Source organism: Aulonocara sp. 'chitande type north' Nkhata Bay, linkage group LG7 (genome assembly GCF_057382095.1).
Source record: "Aulonocara sp. 'chitande type north' Nkhata Bay isolate Kocher_YH1m ecotype deep benthic linkage group LG7, A_spYH_male_GT1.1, whole genome shotgun sequence".
Lineage (NCBI taxonomy): Eukaryota > Metazoa > Chordata > Actinopteri > Cichliformes > Cichlidae > Aulonocara > Aulonocara sp. 'chitande type north' Nkhata Bay.
Window position 1 is genome coordinate 16,495,457 of NC_141350.1, and position 21,552 is coordinate 16,517,008.

The 21,552-nt window shown below is 40.5% G+C and overlaps 1 protein-coding gene and 1 long non-coding RNA gene across 9 annotated transcripts in view; one reads left to right on the forward strand and one right to left on the reverse strand.

Moving 5' to 3' along the window:
* Positions 1-940: 940 nt before the first annotated feature.
* LOC147324901 (uncharacterized) lies at positions 941-11,785 on the reverse strand. Its single transcript, XR_015130238.1, has 3 exons — positions 11,222-11,785; positions 10,286-10,534; positions 941-6,461 (listed from the first exon to the last, which is right to left on the reverse strand). It is a non-coding gene; the product is annotated as an uncharacterized LOC147324901 (long non-coding RNA).
* The window catches only part of LOC147324902 (pleckstrin homology domain-containing family A member 5-like), an 89,382-nt gene continuing 79,122 nt past the window's right edge, over positions 11,293-21,552 (forward strand). For 4 of the 8 annotated variants that reach the window (XM_086299057.1, XM_086299056.1, XM_086299059.1 and 1 more), the window contains exons 1-3: positions 11,293-11,420; positions 11,542-11,618; positions 14,095-14,152. In XM_086299057.1, the coding sequence (XP_086155183.1) occupies positions 11,329-11,420; positions 11,542-11,618; positions 14,095-14,152 (227 nt within the window). In that variant the 5' untranslated portion in view covers positions 11,293-11,328. Of the gene's footprint in view, positions 11,619-14,094; positions 14,153-21,552 lie in introns of all 8 variants that reach the window. The other 4 variants (XM_086299066.1, XM_086299060.1, XM_086299061.1 and 1 more) reach the window with 2 other exon arrangements.

Sequence of the window (21,552 nt, forward strand, 5' to 3'; positions counted from 1 at the left end):
CATGAAAATTGACATTTGAAATTGGTTGACTGAAATTTGAATCTGCCCACACGGTCAAGCCAAATGTCTTCTGGAGAAAAGCTTTATGGTTATATGAAACAAAGATTGAGCTATTTGGCCGCAATGACAAGAGGTATGCTTAGAGGAGTAAAGGTGAGGGTCTCAAACGTAAGAACACTGTTCAGCTTGCAAAGCATGGCGGTGGTAGGATTATGCTTTGGGGCTGTTTTGCTGCCAGCGATACTCGTACACTATTACACAAGGTGGATGGACTAATGAAGGAGGTGGACCACTGCCAAACTATTAAGCCAAAATTATCCCAGAAGCTTGTTGATGGCTACCAAAAGGATCTTGCCAAGGGACATTTAACCAAATATTAGTTAGGGTGTATACCCTGGAAAAAGAACTGTTTAAAGAGTCCAAAACTGCCATGGCAGCCAAGCCCAGGATGAGTGTATGTAAACTTCTAACCACAACTGCAGCTACATCTAAAATTATTTAGATGTACTGTTCCTTTTTTGTTTTTTTGCACATCCTTTGAAACACACCTAGTGCTTACCCAGTGTGTATGGAGTGTATACTGCATTCTGTCTCAGTGAGCTCCCAGGAACTTGCTCATCACAGCTCACTAAATAAATTATGAATCCATTAATTGCATTTCACAGCAGTCATGATCTGCGAATTAGGAATCAGGGCACTCATTTTGTGTACACTGTCAGCGAATAGTACTGTAGTCAGAAATGTAATTATTTCCATGGTTTCTGCTCTAAATCTGGGCAAGTTTGTGCTTTTTCTGTCATTTCCTAATAATTTATCCATTATGAAATGTGTATTATTTCCTTTGAAATTGCCCACAAAGAAGGCAGATAATGGTTAAACGGGGTCAGACGAAGAAGAGAATCACACTCTGTCATTTCAAATAAATAATTTATTTGAGCAGTCTCACCGAGTAACAGCTGAGCAGTTCAGTTTCTATTTCTCTCATCACCAGAGGCCAGCTACAGTTGACATTACACATCATGAATCCAGGAGGAGCAACCTGTGGATAACTTAAACCAAAATTCTAAATGTTATGTTAAAGATTTTATTCAGAGTAAATACATATCTGTATATTTATGTAGATATTTCCCTTAGTGAAATGATTAGAAATCATTAGATGAATTTTCATCTATTCATTTGTATTTCTTCAGTATTTTATCCATTTATCAAATATGAGCTGTGGGGAGAGAGCAGATATGACGTGCAGCAAAGATCTGACTGATGGAGAATTACGCCTGAAACCCTCAAGGCTATTTGTGCTCACCTCTCATGTATTTTTTTTTTTTTTGCCTGAAAGTGATTATTTCGACCACATGGTTGTACTCCACAAGCCAAATTGTTAACATCACTAGAAAATCTGCCTGTCTCTAAGCTCCATAAATGTTACATTGGCTTATTCTTCTTGATGTCAGGGACATGTCAAGGGAGTGGGATTGGGTCAAGAGGCACTACATTTATTTTAAATTTCTGATTAATATAATACAGCTACCAGTAAATTGTGCTACATTATTATAGATTGAGGTGCTCTGTAGTAAACAAATCATGTCAAATTATTACCAGCTTCAACATTAAAGTGAGAGATAAAACTAATTCATAATTAATCAGTGATAATAAAACTTCTTGTACTATGACAGTGGGAGGGGATAGGCTCCTGTCTCCTCCCTGACCCCCCTCACTGTATAATGAATACTTTTACTTTAGATGCTTTGAGTATATTTTGATGTTAATACTGACCCATGTAGAATTCTGAATCTAGGACTTTCACTTGTAACAACATATTTTTCTCTCTAGCATTCCTACTTTTACCTAATTAAAGCAAAACTGTTGTTTATCAATGCTGTTTTAATCTTAAGGCTCCAATGACATGTTTCATACAATACCATTTAGATTGGGGTCATGAACAACAACCTGTTTTAAGGGTATACCCACAAACGTGTCACATTTATAAAATATTGAAATACTGGAGAAAAGTCTGTGTAATGAAATCTCTCTTTCACAAGCAGTATGCTATATAATTGTCTAAACACAATTACTCAAGCTGTCAAGGCACAGTGAATACATCACATATCTGCACAGAGTCAAAGACAGTGATAGCCAACACATGTCTGCAAAAGGAAATTCAAACGCATATTTCTTTATTGTCGCACTTAAGAATACTTTGAATTGTGCTTTTCAACACATTCAAATCTCAATATAGTGAGGATTTATTGGAAACTCAAAGGAGTTATGAAATATTGCACATAAAAATGTGCGACAATAAATAGAAAAGGTGAAAAATTGGCCAGTGTTTAACATTCAGTGCACAAAGTCACAGTGGGGGATTTTTCTGTGGTACCAAACCATCATCTTCCTATGCTCTGTAAAATCTCCTGTCATTGAGCTCTTTGATCTGTAAGCTATGGAGCATTTGCATGCTCTTGAGCTAGCTTTTTGTGGAGTTTCTGCTGTTTTATTACAACTTGGAAAAGTGTTGATTATCTTGCCACTGTTACTGCTATTCTAGCTAGTTTTCCCCTTCTTTTTCTCTAGATGTGAGATCCCAAAAAGGCTTTAAAAATAGGATATTGTCAAAGGTCATTGTGACTTTGCAATCCATCTATCTTTGTGACTGTCAGTTTAGAGGGGTTGCTTGCTCTTTATTTATTTGAGCTGTCTGCTGAGCGCAGCAGTTGTGGTGAATGTGATCCATTCGGCCAACAAAGCACTTATTAATTGTCTGTCTGCATCAAGAGAGTGAGAGCCACAGTGGGATGAGGTTAAAAGATGGACAGTAAAGAGGATAGGAGCGTAACTGTCCATGCAAGGTTTGTCACATCAAACCTGTAAAAGTTGATGGTTCACTGGGTGGATAATTGCAGCCTTCCATTGCATGAATATACAATTTCAGTGTAATTATGCCTGCATGTTTGTTTCCTTAACATTACAGGTATGCAAGTAAAATTTTCCCCTTTTGTATATGTGAATGGAGTATATCTGTAACACAACACCATGCCTACCCAGCTAGCATCCCTCATTCCCCTCTCCCTGCAGGAGGTCAGAAGTGTGACATCTCATCAGCTAGGCTGTAATTGAGATAAGTGAAGAATCAATAGCCATTGATCAGGGGAGCTGCGACATGAAACTCTTTTTCTTTCCCCGCCTGCTTTGCCTGAACGTTCTGGTACTGGAGACAGATGGCCCTTACCCAGTGTTGCTTAGCACACGGGACTTGTTTAGTGGCCCAGACACAACCTCTCCACAGCGCTCAGCTGCGTCCTAATGCCTCTCCAACAGACTGACAAATTTAGATTTTCATACAGACGCTCTCTTTGGCACTCTGATCTAATCTTACGATTTTGAAGAATCTTATGAAAAGCTATAAAAGCTGTTTGATATTTTGTGGGGAATTTCATTAAAAAGCTCTTTTGTATTTTCAACATCTTGTCCTTCGGGTGAGTGAGCGTAAACACCCCTTTACATCTCTGTGAGATGTGCAGGAAATGTTGACGTACTACCCTTATATTTACTGGACCTTGAAAAGGAATGAGCTCAGATTTCCCACAACCCAACACTCCCACTCATCAGTTCAGAGTCAATTTACTGTCCCAGCTCTTTTACTGTTGCTGACACCGGCCATCTTGCCACATAGCTCAACTACGAGCACTTTGACAATGCCAGCTGTAACCGGGAGCCTTGCATTCAGCACTCCAAAGAGAGCATTAAAATCACTACACCTGAACAGGTGCAGAGCAGAAGGGTGACTCAGCAATCTGCCACATATGGAGAAATGAACTACGAGATATCTTGTGCACCAGGAAACAAAGGCAGACGAGACACTCAAAAAACTTTTAGATTTTAGGACATTCTTAAAACAATTTCATTAACTTGGTTTCTAAAAATAAAACCATGCATCTGTTTGGATAAAACTGTAGCTGCAAATGACAGTAAATGTAAATTCTTGCGTTTGACACATATAGAACAAATTAAAACATTGTGTAGGAGTTTCACCAGTGTCTTCAAATGCAGAATAACAGAAAACCCCTGTTTTTCTTTGGTTGTATGAGCACCCTGTAAACCTTATAAGGTCTCTACAGAGAGCCTATTTGTGGCAGAACATTAAATTCTTCTGCAGCCTATCAGCATAATATGATGTCTGCTATAAAGCTGTGTGACTTCTGACTGCATACTTCATCAATCATTGACAGATCCATCTGAGAAAGTTACTACAGAGTGTGGCATCATTATATAAACAAATAAATACAGCAGCGCAGCTCGCGCTCAGATCTCTCCCTGTATCAGTGGAGTCGGCGGGGTTGTGAAAAATCAAGCACCTCGGTGACAGTTACGACTTCGCTCAAGTAGATTTAAGTCAGTCGTTCTCTTTTTAAACTGTACAGTGAAGAGCGTGATTAAGCACGTAGAGGCATTCACGAGGAACTCTGCGGATGAAAGGAGTGACCATTTTTCTGTTGAAATCCAAGATTTTGCAACAACTTCCTGTGTCCGACTCGTAGGAGTAAAGAGTAAAAAAAACAAATGAAGAAATTCCCCTAAAAGGAAAAGAGATGCATTTGAATAACTTCTCATTTAAAACAAAATAGGGAACCAGATGAAGCCATTACAGTATTTTCATTATGAGGAAGCTTGTGTGACTATATCAGTTATTCCATGACCTTGAATTTTAAAAACTTCAGGCCAAAAATAGCCCCAGAGAAGAGCAGATGTTCATACATAAATATGTGCACTGTGATGTCAAAGACTAGGTCACATGTTTTCTTTCCTTTACAGAATATCTAATTGAGATTTTGGTTTTAACTTAAGTACTTTGGAGGGGTCAGAATTCAGTTGTACAGTTAGCACAGCCAAAAGACCCTGCGTTTGAATCTGTGGCCTTTCTGTGTGGAGTTTGCATGTTTTCCTCATGTCTGTGTGGGTTTTTTCAAGCACTGCAGCTTCCTCCCACAGTCCAAATAGTACGAATGGCTGTCTGTCACTCTGTGTTAGCCCTGCTTAGAAAACCTGGTACAAAAACATGTACAGGCTGTACATCACCTCTCGCCATATGACAGCTGGGAAAGGCTCCAGGTCTTCCCCGACTCTGAATTGGATAAGCGGAAGAAAATAGATGGATGGATGGAAGTACTATTGTGCTTTTGCAAAGCCAGTGGTCTGTTAGGCATAAGAGTCAGTTTAATTCATCATTAAAAACTACTTTTGTGCTCCCTTTTTTAAATACATGCTCTTTTTCTTCTTGGAAAAAGGATCTGTACTTTGGCGTGCAAATAACTAAGCGTTTCGTTTCATTAGTAAATATGAATTAATACAGATCCTCTCAAATCCTTGAATTGGACGGCATAATAACAACAAAAAAATAGAAAGCAAGTTTACAAAGTCCAGCATCAGTGTTGTCCTTGAGGAGTTCCTGCCTTCCGCCTTAAAGAGTTATTCCGAGCCTTGAGCCTTTCTCGCTGTCGCTCACATGACCCTGGCTGCCCCGAGAAGATGCTCATGACCTGTTTGTCACACTGCTCTGCTTTCCCATCAAACACAGGATATGTGTGCCATCAGGGAAGGACTGCATGCTGAGATTTCCTGAATGTTGCAAAGCCCAACAGATGTTGCGGTTGCAGTGTTGTACAGTACATGTCATCAGCTTCTGTGTTAAAAACAATAAATAAATAAATACAAATTCTCATCTGGCACGTCACCTTATTTAACGTGCATGCAGCCTCTTCCATTCCCGCCACGCCAAGATAATCACGCCTTTGAAAGAGCACTTTTGCATTATACCAGCACTTGGCCTCAAGTAGTTCTCCACGAACTCCTCTATATCCTGCTACTTAAGCTATAAATGCACTGCAGGGTGAAGGCGCAGGCCTTGCACTCATGAAGATGAAACCAGGAGGTACTGCGTATCAGAATCTGTGATATCAGCACATGCGATGAGCTTTAACGAGCGCTGTGTGTTGGGGAATCGCACCCATGTCAGGTTATTTATGCATTACAGCAAAGTGGAGCTTGGATCCCTGATCAATGTTAAGTAGCCCTTCATCTTAATTAATAATCTGCTCCATTACTTAAATTACACAGCTGGGTTTTTTGAGTAATGACACCATCTGCAATCAATATAGAATCCGCTCCGGTTACGAGCGGATATACTTACAGTAGCCTTTTGTAGCACTTACCAAATGCAGATAGCAATTAATAAAGCAGTTTATGAAGCAGGGAGAGCCTCAGGGAGGCCGGCTAATTTCATTATCTAAACACAGAAGTCCTTGTCTAAACCAGTAAGGGGTAAGAGCGACATGTAGGTAAGAGTATGATGACTTTGTTGAATTAGATATTGAAAGACACATGAGTGTTGAGAGGTTGAGTTCTGGACCATCTTTCACAGATGAATGAAGTGTGCCTGGTTCCACCGTTAGTCTCGCTGCTTGGGGTTCCTAAAGCAAAATAGTAAAACATTTCTGTTTCACTTTACATAGCAAAAATAAAAACAGTACATCTGGGAAAAAACACAGATAACACCCTCCCTCTTCACAGTCATTTACTTACAACCGAGTCAGGCCACTTGCAGCATCCTCTAATTACAAAATAGCATATCCACTCATTCATTCTTAATGACACATATCACTAGTGGAAGTCTCATAAAAGTAGGAGAGAAAAAAAATATTTGGACTGCACCCAAAAATCCGATAGATCCAGTGAAGTCGTCACTCTGGTGAACAGAGAGTCATTTGTGGGTTGGGTTTTTGTCAGGCTGTGACTAAGAGTGATTCAGGGAGGTGTGTTTAATGATTCAGAGTGGAGTTGTGAGAACTAAAACCGTCCAGCAGAGTCATTTTTCCACAAGCTCTCAAAGCCTAGCGACTCCTTCCAATCATCCATATTGGTACTTGTGCATTTGCGCGGCTACAGCTGAATTAAGCGTTAAACCATTTTTCCAGAGTTGCCAATTAACCTGGTCTGCTGACTTGACTGACCCTGATGGCTTTTTGGTTTGTGTGCTGAGCAAGCTAATGCGAAAAAAAAAGTGCTGTGCTGAAAGTGTATGACAGCGTATTTACATCATCTGGGAATCATTTCCATCGGTGATTTGGTAAAAGAGTGCAGTGCAGCAGGAAGTTATTGTGGCATGTGTTGATTTTACACTCTACTTGTGGGTATTATTACTATTATATTACTCCCTTCAAGCTTCAGTAGGCAAAACAACAACAAAAAAGATAGTGACCATGTTGAAGTGCTGTGTTCAGGCTTAAAGATAGCTCTATCTACACAGCCTTGTGACTCCAACAAATGAGAGGTTTGCACAGATGCCGAGCGGTTCCAGTCTAAAGAGGAGGGTCCTCTTACCTAGCACAGACAGGCACGAGGCTACTGCCGAGCTGGCACCAGAACAAAGCCCTCAAACAGCTGCTTGATAATGTGCAACCATTAATTACATTCTGATGCCTCAAGTCTGGCCTGTGTCACTGAGCAGAGAACCCTCGCCTCGCTGAGCATGGAGCAATTATGTAAGAATATGTTGCGCAATGTTAACCAGACACAACGCCGCGTGTCTTTATGAAGATTCTTTATTGTACTTTTACCAGGTCTTCTTTACATTAATTAATGTTTTGTTAGTTGAACTGAATTTTCTGATACCTGCTTGCATTACGTTATTCAGCTGGAGACCTTTAATCTTCAAAATAAGCATATAAAGTAGGGTTGTCTTTACAGGAAGATGTTTCAGCAGAAGTTTCTGCTGAGTCAGTTGTGTGCTTGGATTGCATGTGACCAGAGGCTTGGGATCCCAGAGATGTCACTGCCTGACGAATGACTTAATGGCTGCAGATCTGTTTGGCTTGCTTCCCCATTCATTTTCATTTTCTGTAACTCAGTAGATGCTCCTAAGAAACATTTGCACAAAACACATATGCACGTCCTGCACAAATGCTACCTCTCCAAGTTCCAGCTCTCATCTGACTCCCACTTTGGCTAATGGTATTAGGCTCTTTGAGTGAGGACCATAAGTTATAGCTCAGTGGAGCATTGTTCACCCTGGCAACTGTGAATGGCAGTTGAGAAATGTCTGCCCCTGCCAAAAGAAGAATTACATGACCCACAGTGCTGGACTTTCAGCTATATCAATACTGTCAGTACTGGAACTAGAACAGCGGGGATACTGTCAAGTTCTTTATCAACCCTGTAACTTGAGATTATATGAAAAAATAAAATAGCTGAAGGTAAACCTCACTGAAACAAGTGCTGTGTGATATACAGGGAATAGTACTTTCATTTTCTGTAAGTTATGAATGGCATGACACAGGCCTATAGGCTCTCTAAACAGATCAAAAGATGACTGCTTGAAAACTGAGACGTGAAAGGCTCCACTTTCAGGCACTACTTCACTTTCAGATCTCACGGGTAAGCTAGCACATTTAAGCAGGTGTCAGGCTCTAATCTTATCATTTTCACTCTGATGGATCCTACACATAGATATGCTGGAAAAAGATCATGGATTGAAAGAGGGCAGGTGAGATCCGCATTTTCCAGCAAGTCCTTCACTTAAATCATTATGCTGGTTGTTTGCTCTTCTCTGTCTAAAAAGACTAATTAAAGAGTCTTTGAAACGTGATTGTTTCCAATGAAAGCATCGACTCTCAGCGTGCTTACTTTGATTTTCCTTGTAATTTGGTTAGGTTTAGGCACAAAAATACACTGTCAAAGTTGTTGATTACCTGTATTACTCACAGACCCCCTAGAAGATGGCTAACATTATAATGTAAGCATAGGTCATAATAACAGCTTGCCAAAATGACAGACAGTACCTGGTTGTTTTCTGGGGAAGACAGTCTCTTTTGTTTCCTTAAAAAATATATATATTTTGACTGTTTCAGAAAGAAAAGTTGGAATTTTTAAACTATATTTCAGAGATTGGGGGAGGACTTTTTCTAGATTGTGCATTTTAAAACACAGCTCATGTACTACTTCTCATATCAATATCAAGTTCATGAAAAGGGCAAATAAAGCGCAGCTTATTTTAATATTGTTATTTTCCCATCTTCTTTTAGACCACTGCCCCCTTACTTGGGAAGAAACAAGCAGTTCCTTTGTACGTCACATTACCAGAAAACTGTGTTACTCTGCCCCAGGTAAACAGAATACAAAGAGCTCAGTGTGTGACTTCTGACCAGGATTCAGTGTTTCACTGCTTCCTTGTCCTTTAAGAGTTCCTCTCCAAGTGGTTGACCTGGCAGTTGGCAGACATGTCCACCACCCATTACCACCACCACATGCTCAAAAACAGTGGCCTATCATGTGTGCAGAAAAACAATGCAACACAAAGCAACAACAGGCCTGGCAAAGTGGTGTTGGATAACATGTTTTTGTATTCTGTGAAAAGCTGATGCTGCAGTTTCGCTGCACAGTGACAAAAGGTGGAGGCCAAGAACCGAATGGTAGAGTTGAAACTGTGGGTGCGGTAGTAGACTGTGGATATTTTTCTCTGTATGTCCATCAGTCTGTGCCCCCCAAGCACATGAAGAAGGGAACTTTCCTATGACAATGGATGTTCCTCAGAAAACTCCAGACTGTCTGTGCATCATCTGGTTTGAGCTAATTTAATTGATCATTTGTTTTGGAATATGTACCACAAAAGCACAATACCATCTAACACTATAAGAGCCTCAAAGTGGTTCCTGCTATTAGCCGATGTGACTCGGGGGCACTATTTGAACATGAAGAGGAGAGAGGATTTGAGTTTTGATTAAAAATGTCTAAAGTGAAAAAAGGCTTTTGGAGGTCCAGCAGATCAATTTTGTCCTGGGGCGCTAGTGGCAGGTTTATCTTCCCCCCCCCCCCTTATGCTTAATGTGCCTTTGTATGTAGAAAAGCTACAACGACAGCCATGGGCACAGGTTTTGTTTGAGCACTGGGGGGTGAGTGTGGATTAAGCAGAAGGTCTCGAGGTCTTCCCCAAGGAATTACTGACACTTATTTTCCTTCTGGTGAATTTTAGACCTCTTCTGCCCCCGTTTCTGATAGAAATGTCTTTTTTTATATAGAAGAAAAAATTTTAAAATCAGTCATCAGGTGCCAATTCAACATGCCTGGAAGTTATGTTATTATTGGTGGGAACAAATGTGTGAGATGGGCGCCTGCATTCACCACTGACATCTGTACTATGATGTAGCAACCAGATCCCACAGACGAGACATAGAAGGAAAAAAAAACATATAAAGAATGTGAAGAGTGTAAGGGTGCAAAACAGAAAATATACACTCACCGAACACTTTGTTAGGTACACCTTGCTAGTACTGGGTTGGACTCCATTTTGCCTTCTATGTCTAGAAATCTATGTCAAGTCTTCTTGACATAGATTCAACAAGGTGCTGGAAACACTGCTCAGAGATTTTGGTCCATATCGATATGATAGCATCACTCAGTTGCTGCAGATTTGTTGGCTGTGCATCCATGATGCACATCTCTTCCATCACATCCCAAAGCTGCTCTACTGGATTGAGATCTGCTGACTCTGGAGACCAATGTAGTATACTGAATACATTTTCATGTTAAAAAAAAACAAATCAAAAAACAGTTTGATATGATTTGAGCGTGACTACCTGTACTAAGAAAATATCTAATCCTACACCGTTACAGCAACTAATTTAGTTACAACCCTCTCATTTTAAAGCAGTGTCCTCTCACTTCATTGTGAGAGGAGACATTGTGAGAGACATTGTTGCGCAGAGTACATGTTTTTACACTATCTGTAAACACCAGAGATGGATCTTCGGGGAAAATCCCACCCAACCACAGACGATCAGGAGTTTCTGAAATACCCAGACCAGCCCATGTGGCACCAACAACCATACCACTTAAAAAGTGGCTGCTGGGAAACCGATGTTCAGTTTTCAACTTCAGCAGGTCGCCCTGACTATGTCTAAATGCCTAAATGCACCGAGTTGCTGTCATGTGAGTTTGCTGATTGGACATGTGGTTTAATATCCTGGCTGTATATTTAAGTCGTAGAGAATCATAAAGAACCATAAATCCAAAAGGACTTTTTTGACTAAAGCCATGTACACAGCGATGCAAAAACTTACCTAAAAGTAAAATAACTCTTTTATTGTGTCAGTCAAGAAATAAAATACATTTTGGGTTAAAAAAAAACCCTCGGCTGTCCAGCCATTATTCTCCCATACAAATGAATGGACTTTACCTGTCTGCTCTACACCCTGCTCTCAGCCACCCGCCGTTGCCAAGGTTTCCGTGTACGCGCTGCCTGGGAGAGCGGAGCCGCGCGATTGTCATACAGTACTGCCAGACATGGCGGCGGAGCTACAACCCGAGTGGATTTCTTGTCTCCCGTCTTCCTGGAGTTATGGTGTTACTCGGAATGGACGTGTCTTCTTCGTTAAGTAAATATCCCTTCCAAAGGCAAACGCTTCAAGTCATTCTGCTCGTTTCTATTTCGAACAAAGTCACCGCTGGATTTGAACGCATATCTCGCTCTTTCTCTCTGTCTCTCCTTCTCAACAGCGAAGAAGCCAAGAGTACAACCTGGCTGCATCCAGTAAGTGGTGAGGCAGTTATAACCGGGCACAGGAAAACTCCAGGTAAAGATGTCACTGTCAAGTTTTTCTCTTATCTTGAACGCCTTTCGTGTTCGCCCCGGCAGTGTGTTGTTGTTGTGTTACCCAAAAGCGAACACTTCCCACGCTGTGCGTGTGTGTGAGAGAGAGAGGCTGTGATATCCACGCCGTGTTTCTTAACACACGAGTGGGTTTTTGTCGCTCGTGCTGTGAAAATTGAGCCCTCTCGTGCCCACCTCTGCCCAGCTAGTGCCACTTCCTTCGCTGCTGCCTCTCCCCAGGGTGGTCAGTCAGTGGAGTTGAAGAGTGGACACTAGCCAATATCGCCCGAGAACTAGTGAAGAGGCGACCTTTAGCCTAATAGCAACTAAAGCACGTAAACAAATGTAGGAAGTCGTTTTTTTGTTTTTGTTTTGGCTTTGAATAACCCAACGCATTATGTTGACCGTGCAGGGGAGTAAGATTAGTGCATTTAAGTGTTTTGACACAGGACCCTACTTAACAGTAAGCTCCTGTGTGACAGGTAAGCAGGAAAACTGTAGCAGATTGAAGTATAGCTCTGCTGAATTTCATCATTAATTTTTTTTGCAGTGAGCTTATATATATATATATGTATGTGTGTGTGTGTGTGTGTGTGTGTGTATATATATATATATATATATATATATATATATATATATATATATATATATATATATATATATATATTCATATTCCTACAAAAAGCTTGACTTATCTTAGAGACATGGTACAATTAGCTGCTCAGTGCGCTTTTCTAGTGAGATTATGATGCAACTATATACAGCAGCAGCAAGCTCTTCTTTAACTTCAAGCACCCCCTCTCCTGTTAAGAGTGTCTGCTTCATCTGAATATGGCTGCAACCAATGAGTTGTTTTTTTTTTTTAATAATGTGTGAGTTCATACATTTTCTTTTCTTTAAAAAATTGTATTCTATTAGTATCAAAAATTGAAAAATGTCCATCAGTATTTCACCACAGAGCTGAAGCCCAGAAGGCAGGCAGCTATTCTAAAAAAATAATTACTAATATCATGATATAGCTCTGTTCTTTTCAGTTGCAATGATATGCTTTTATTAGCGTTGTGTAATAGTAAATGAGATATTTTTTTGTGGTTTCCGGGGGCAAAACCACAAAATTTGAATGTATTCTCAGTCAGTTTATTGACCAGATGACTGAACTGATTTATCAAGAAACTAAGTGACAAATTGAGCACAGGCGGAATAATTAGTTCCAACCCTAAAGGTGATGCATAAAGCTGGCAGAGGCAGCATATTTTTGGTGTCACTCACTAATTCATGTGAATGAAGAGGGGAGTAAACTCGCACTTTTTCTGGGCTCTCGTTCAGGGCACTAGAAAATCTAGCTTGTAATGAAGTACTTGGGCAAAAAGTAAAGTTTGTGCAGAAAATATGCAGTAGTGCGATGGGTTAAGTAGAGGACTTTTACAAAGCAGAGCAGTTTTTGAATCCCATGTGAAGCTCAGCTTTGAGTGAGTTTTAGCTTTTGTGAAGCACGAGCAGATGCCTGCATTTGTCTGATGGGAGGGTGTTAGGAGGAGAGCTGCCAATTTTCATATTCTAATTTCATAGCAGTTTTATTTATTTATTCTTTGCCTCCTATTGCTTTTTTTCAAAACATATTTTTCAAATTTTTAAACATTTCTCCTTTTTAACAAACTGGAACTTTCGAAATTTGCTTGAAAATTTGAGAAACTCTAAATTTTCAAGGTGGTTGCCTAGTTTTGGGTAAGTGGGTCTTTCATGTCTGGCCAAAACACCTTTAACTTTCTGGGACAAACACTCATACATACATGCATGCTGGAGGTGTTGTGTAGCATCAGCTTCTACTACACTGGCTGCAGGTGGATTGCTGAGCGGGGCTTCATGGACTAGACTTGTTCTGGTGCTCACTCATGGAGCTTTAACCTCCTAGGACCTGGCATCTACATATGTGGACATCACATTTTGTGTTATTTAGACCAAAATACTCAATTTTACTCTGCAAGGGCCTGATATCCACTTAGGAGGACATTATACTGCCACTGTTCTATCGAAATTTTAAACGAATATCCTCATATGTGGCTCTCATTTTTCTTAGAAACAAAAATAAGGTTAAAAAAAATCTGGTAATTCTTTGTTTTTTACATTCATCGAGTGCCAATATGCCCAAATATCAAAGAGAAATTAAAAATGCATGCTTTGGAAGAGTTCGGGTCTTAAGAGGTTAAAGACCATTCACGAGAAGTATTTGCAGTCTGGCAGCACAAGTCGTCCCATCAGGAAATGTCTTTTTCATGGTGGTGTGTGCTCGGTCTGCATCTTTATGAATGTCAGGACCCAAGAGGCCCAACAGAACCCCAACAGAACATAGCATCGTAATGACATGATCAATGTTATTTGCTTCACCTCTCAGTGATTTTTAATGTGGCTGATGGCTGCATGATTGTTCACATATTTGTCCACCTTTCCTTCTTTCACAGACTTACCCACCGGATGGGAGGAGGGATATACGTTTGAGGGAGCACGGTGCTTTATCAAGTGAGTTTCCTGCCTATTTTACGGCATGACACGCACACCCATCGCAACCTTAGGACCTCTGCATACAAACATGTCATCTAAATTCAAAACACTTCCCCGTTGCGCGCCACCGTGGTACCTCGATTACAAGCATAAATTAATTTATTTCCACTTAAGTCACCTCAGAGGAATGAAACGCTCCTCTCAATAGTCTGCAGCTCCTGAAAACACGCCTTGTGGTGGATGTGTCAATATAAAGAGGTTGTAAATTTGGAACCTTTACTCCCTTTTTGTGTGGCCTATCCCAAAAGTTAATGATTACACAGCTACATTGTGCAAATAACAGGCAGACATGGACACAGTGTGCTTGCTTTCCTCTTGTAAGCTGTTTGTATTTATTCAGACTAGGGCTGCCACGATTTGTCGACTAGTCACGATTACGTCGACTATCAAAATCGTCGACGACTGATTTAATAGTCGACGCGTCGTTTGAAGCTTTGTAAGATCCCAAAAGACCCAGGAATAAGTAGCAGGATTTAAGAGTGTAATAACGGACTGAAACAGAAGATGGTAGCACTGCATGTACAAGGATGCCAGCTGCCGTTAAACCCCGAAGAAGAAGAAGAAGAAGCAGCTTTGTCCCAGAATTCATAGCGCGGCCCAGCTTAGTTTCCAACAATGGCGGTAGCTAGTTAGTTTTAATATTACTCTTATTATTCTTTCTGGGTCACAAAATAAACGTTTAACATATTTTCAGGCGAGAATGTAGCTGTGTAAACCTCAAATATCGGCTCAGTTTATCAGGACACCACATATTTTCAAAAGCGCTCCGACGTTTTCGGAGACATCTGTTACCCACTAGCTCGATAGCTAGCCGGGGGCTAGGTCACTAGCGCTGTGAGAACACCGGACTCCCGGCAAATTGTTTTCAAACCCACCGCCGTCTTTCGCTACTCAGGTTAAATATATATGAGTCACTTAGATAAATTAAAAATGTTGTTGTTTGGCTTTTTTTTTCAGTATTTTAGTTGTTCCTGAGTAAATCGGTTTGTCTGAGATTAAAGTTATAGTTTTTACACAGCTGAATAAACGTCAAGCAGACAGCTGATCATCAGAAGTGTGAGATGCTGGAGAATTTACTCCGGTGTCCTGTTATATTTTCGATAGCAAGGAGTTTATTAAACTCCACCGAGACAATACTGATGGTCAAACGGCAGATGGTCAAATAATTCGCATTTAAAAAAAACGCCCAAGCAAACATATTGCACATATAATTTCATTAAAATTGAATTGAATAAACTATCATCTTGTCTTTATTTTTAGTTAGCACCTTAAAAGCTTAAAGCTGTAAGCTAATGATAGTTATATAAGAGTAGATGCTGCTGGTGCAATAAGCTGTAGTTTTATGTCCAGTGGATGATGATAAATAATCGGTGACTAGTCGACTATCAAAATAATCGTTTGTGGCAGCCCTAATTCAGACTTACCCTGCTCAAAGCTGAGTCTGCTTGGAAGAGTTGAGCCAAAGTATAATGCGTTCTCTTTTTCTGACAGTTATCCTCGCTGTTTGGGTTTATACGGCTCCTCACATTTCAGGATGACACTTGTCCCTAAATAGATGCGGGAGAATATTTCCGAAATACTACATGCCAGTCCACTCCGCTAAAGGAAACGTAAATGGCTTCTCATTCAAAGTCTCCTTCCAGTGATTTTTTTTGACATTTTTTTATTCCTACATCATATCTCAGGTATGCTAATTTCTTGTGGCTGTGTGGGCAGGGGAGAATGTCATATATCCTCTGTGTCCACTAAAACACTTTGTTCAGTTCGTGACCCTCTCCGTGTGAAGCCCAGGTTCTGCATGAATTACGTGAGCAGTCGGCCATAGTCTTTGAAATACAGTAAATTTCACATTTTGCTCTCTTCCCCCAGTAGCCTGATGTATGCGGCTAATCAAAAGAGATCACAAGTGCTGTCATTCATTGGGGTCTGATTCATCATCTGTCCTCCAAATCCAAGGGTATGAGGGGGGAAATATGTTGTTATTTTGCATGTTCTCTTGCAATTACGTTGCACAGCACGTATAGATGCGTAGTATGTGAACATCTCTGCCAAAGTACAAGAAGGCTTCTGAATGACTGAGGATATAGCATACGCGCCATATGAAAATAGGATATTATACCCTATTATTCTCATCGAATCCTCTCTCCTTTGACTTCCTCATGAATTTGAGGAGCTTCATGTGGCAGGCTGCCAGGCAGTCGGACTGAAAGGCAGTAATTTTATATTCCAGTATTTTATCTCAGCTTCTCGGTGCAAAACAGACTTGAGGAAGACATTCATTAGATGATCACTGTGATTTTGGCACAGTCCAATGACATGGTAATGTTGCCTGTAAAACAACTCACAAACTAATCATCCTGCCCCCCCACAAAGCAGGCCATCTGCATTTTTGTGAGAAAAAACCCATTTGGTTTAAGCCGTAGGTTGAATTTTAGTCAAAACTGTGAAAAAGTAAAAGCATTTTTAATGATATCGTTGCCTTTTATCTCATATACTGGCATACTGGCGCTTCAGCAGGGTCAGAGTAAACAAAAATATGCGGATGGCTGATTCAACTGAGCTTGTCCTAAACTGAAGCGAAGCAAGTAAAATACACAGAGAAACGGGTTCAGCATACTGATTCTCCCTTCTGTTGACCTTCAATAGCAATTCCCTCTTTTTTAAAACAGTAATGAAAATCTAGTAACACGGAGCAATGTGACCAACATTTGACCGACACTTTCACCATCTTCCTTCTGTGTCCTCTTTTAGTAAGTAAACATTTACCCCGTCCTGTTTCTTGGGAACGACTTTGCTTCTTTTGTTGTTTTAACTTAGCAAGAGCTTTTAGAATTTGAGTCATGTTGTCAGAACTGCGAGCGTTTTAAAGATGGTGGCACATGCTGGAAAAATATTTGGTCAACTTAGGGCACAAGATCAGCGATCAAGACATCTTTAAGGTGTTTTTATGCTTTACGTTACGAGGTTGCGTAAAACCATGCCTGTTAATTTCATTGTGACTCATGTTTTGACATAGAGCTTTGTTGATAGCTTTATGTGATAACTGTCTTGGACGGTCCTTGAGGCATTTTGAGGCTTTGTGTGAGGTTGCCAGTAAAAGCCTCTCAAAGCTCTCCAGTACAATTAGCCCAGTGACAGCTGTTCTTATGTTTTACAGTAGGTTATTATTGCTTTGTCATCATTTTTGTATTAAATATCACAAGTTCGGAGATCCTTTTTTTTTATATTCAAGCAGTGGCTCTAAACACACACTTGTGTGAAATATAGACACGTTTATTGATCAATTTCTGTGGCTGTTTTGCTAGAAAGCGGAAAAAAAAAACCTTGTGCCAAAGGATCTGGCTTATTCACATGCTGGCTGTGTGGCTTGGCTGTTACCGTCGGGTTACGCAGTGTGAGCATCAAGGAGCAGATTGTGCTGACGCAGGCTGTCCTCTGATGAGATGTGCTGGGAAGGATGAATTGCAGGTTGTTGGTGTGATAGTGTGGACTAGAGGCATGCTCCGTCCCAAGATTTGATTAGTTTGTGTCGCCGTGAGTTCTGAATGAGTGAAGGTCACTGGAGATGTTAATTGAATCAATCATAGCTTACTGCTCTCCTCAGACTCGCACCACTTTTCTGGATTGGTTTCTGGGTTGCCTGATGCAAAAATAGGATTTTTTTTTCTTTTTTTTAACTTTGTGGTGTGTTCCAACTGGCAGGTGGTGGGTGCTCGCTACCCAAGTAACAGAGATCCTGGTGAGGTAGAAATCATCAAGCTGTTAACTTGTTAATTTCATTCACAGGCAGTCAAAACAGTCAGTGCAGTGCAAGTGCTTTGCTTCCATGTCTGACAGGACTGCAGGCACTGAAAGTGTGCCGGTCCTTTTTGCTAAGATGCTTCAGTAAAAATGCCAGATGTACCTAAGTAGGACTGCATCCAAATTTTTAAGTCAGGAGTTTTGGCCACCTCCACAGCTGCTGAACTTGGTAATAAATCAGAGAACACTTCAGCTATTCTCCTGACTTTACTCTGAGATGATAATCCACATATAAGAATAGTAGACACCTTAGAAGTTGGGTCCTATCTCTCATTAACTTAACCTCTATGCACTCCTGGATGCTGAAGATACATCTTTTACAAAAGTATATACAAGCACAAAAACTATATGCATTGCTCTGTGCAGACTACTGCAGGCAAAGTCAAGCATTTCTACTTTTATTTTAAGACATTTTCTCTCCCTCGTGTCTATGAGTAAATCCAGCAGCCACCCAAATCTGTTCAGCTTGTTATTATTTGTGATGAAACAGTATTTTATGAGACTGGTCCATCTGGCAGATTTGTTTTTTCATTTTATCTCCATAGCACATAATCCCAGATTCTAACTCAAGCCTCATTTTGAACAAGAAGTGGGCCTGTGATTTAGGCACTTTTTGCTGTGTTTTGTCACATTTCGCTAATGAGCATTCCAGACCTGTGAAAACCTCTCAGAAGTGTGTGTCAGGGCAACTTAGGTGAAGTGACTTTGAGTGAAGCAAAGGTGTCATAGCATTAACATATAGTAGGAAAGCGGTGACCCTAATTGTAAGTTTGCTGCCTCGTCGATGCTGTAAGTGTAAATATGTTTATGAAAGACAGGTGCAGAAGTCAGTTCCCGGTCTTTGTTTGCTATTCTTGTCTCATTAATTCTGTCTGGGAATGGAAAAAAAAACAAAAAAACCCCCGCAAACTGCTGAACTCAGGGATAATTGCGCTAGGTTTGTCAAAGAGACTGCTGTTATCTTGTTTTGAAGCCTAATGAGTGAGTAATAAGCAGTCTGCATGTGACCCTCCAGTTTTGCTTGATGGCTGTCCAGTTAGTAATGCTTCATTTGACGACTTTTTGCAAGTGAGCTTTGAGGACAACTTACCGTTTCCAATAGCTTATCAGTGTGAAATGCAACATAAAATATACATATCGTGCTAGTCTGCTCTCCAACTACCATTTTCATTAGGCTATTCACTTCTGCTGCTGCATAATTCATCACTCAGAGCAGAAGAAAGCATGTCAATTAAAATGCCGTCAATTATGACAAAAATCTCCTCAGTGGATCTGTGTTTAGCTGTTGGCTTTCTCTGCTTTAAAAGCCCGTGTACTCACGTGTCAGGTTACTCCCAGACAAATATTCATTGGTGGTTAATGTCCATCAAAACTAAATAATGAAGTTCATATAATAATCTTTTTAATGACTGTGTTTTTTTTTTAAATTGATAACCTAGATTCTGCTTATAATAGGTTTCCTGTTGGGATGCAGCAACATCGGTGTTTTAAATAACAATCTGACTGATTGCTGATGCAGTGTGGGGTTTTTTTGTTCTGCTTATTTGCTATGTTAATTATCTGTTCCATCTTTTGTGCAAGGGAGGGATCTTCATTCTTTACAAAAAAGCTTTTAGCTCTTTGACATTTGTATGGGGCAAATCTTGTGTGGTACAGCTGCTGGCATCTATAAATGTTATGTTATATGCTAATATGTTGATATCAGTTAGCATCGTTGATACTGGCCTATAATAAGTCAATATTTTTCATACTGACTCACATTAAATCTCTTGTTCAAAAGAAATACACTTTGAACCTAAAGAGGATGTTCTGTTTGAAATTATGTTAGTATACATCCAACTATCCTCCCTGCCTCCGGCTCGGCTGGTTATCCGGGTTCAGGTCACTGCGGCAGCAGTCTCAGCAGAGATGTCCAGGCCTCCCTCACCGACCACCTCCTCCAGCTCATCCCAGAGGACACTGACACATTCCCGAACAAGAGACAAAGTCTCTCCATTATGTTCTATCCTGGGGCCTCCTGCTGGTAGCGCATGCCTGAAAAAACGCTTTCTAGGAGGCATCCCAGTTAGATGCCTGAACCACATCAGCTGGCTCCTTTCCATGTGGAGGAGTAGAGGCTCCACTCTGAGCCCCTCCCAAATTATTGAGCTCTTCACCCTGTTTCTAAGGGAGAGTACAGCCACCCTTTGGAGGAAGCTCATTTCCATTGTTTGTATCCTTGATCTCATTCTTTCAGTCACTACCGAGAGTTCATGACCATAGATGAGGATAGAAATGTATGTTGTCTTACTCTTTATCACAACAGACCAGTATAGCGTCACAGGAGGATGCTGCACCAATCTGTCTGTCTGGAGGCCTACATGGTCCACCCTCCTTTGGGTGCACCACTTGCAGGAGTGGCCGTAGGGGTTCATCCCCAGTTGATGAGCTATTAGTATTTTTATATCTTAATTTTTATTTACCTCTGCATAGTTGCAGTGACTGTAGAAACAAGCTGTGAACACAACAGAAATATTACAACCTTTGAAGTTGGCAAGCTGGCTGAATGTCAGTGTCATCTAAGTAACAGTTATAGACATGTCTGACTAAAGTAATAACACCCAAACAGTTTTCGTGTCCTTGCAGGGTAAAAAAAAACTCAAGTAAACTTTTAGACTTAAAGTTGAGCTACTCCAGCAGCAGCAACCTTTCTCAGACATTTCCTGTAGCTGCTTATGAGACTTGCACAATGATGAGGAGGAATTTTGGATCTTTTCTTCCTACAAAACTGCCTCAGTTCATCAGTATTTCTGGGATGTCTTCATTCAACAGCCTTCTTCAGGTCATGCCACAGCATCCCAATTGGGCTAAGGTCAGTTTTGCAATACTAAAACAGGATTTTTCTTCATTTTTAACCATTCGTGTCACTGATTTGACTGTGTGCTTTGGGATTGTGATCTTACTGCATCTCCCAACCTCTCTTAAGCTGTAGGTCATGGACTGCTGCCCTGACAGTATCCTGAAAAGCTTACTGATACAATTTTATGGTATTGCTCTTTCAGTGACTCCAAGGTGTTGAGCAGTCCTTTGCCTCAGCTGAAACATACAGTGGATGAAAGTCAGAGCACTAATTGCAAATAATCAATGCAGAAGTCCTGGTAATTCGAATGGGTTCACAAACATTTTATTGCATTCGATGCATTCACCTTTACCAGTGTTTTTGGCTTGCCTTGTGTCTTTTAAAGTCTCATTTTCAGACAATGACATCTGGAGTTTCAGTAAACCCAGGCGTCTTATCAGCGATCATAAGATGGAGATTAAAAAGTCACAGCCCTCGAAGATGGGGTAGGGGGTGGGGGAGTTTGTTTTTATTGACCAGAGTGAAAATGATTTTTTTTAAATTGAAGAATGACTTCACTCTATTTCTCATTTCTCATTTCTACCTGGGTTTGCTGCATCATTGTCAGTAGCTTTTCAAGAACTCAGAGTTGAGGTCCTAATCCTTCTGTGTAAGAACGATGGGAGTCCCTATGAACCCTCCTTAACTGTGAGAATGACAGTTATGGCAGACATTTAAA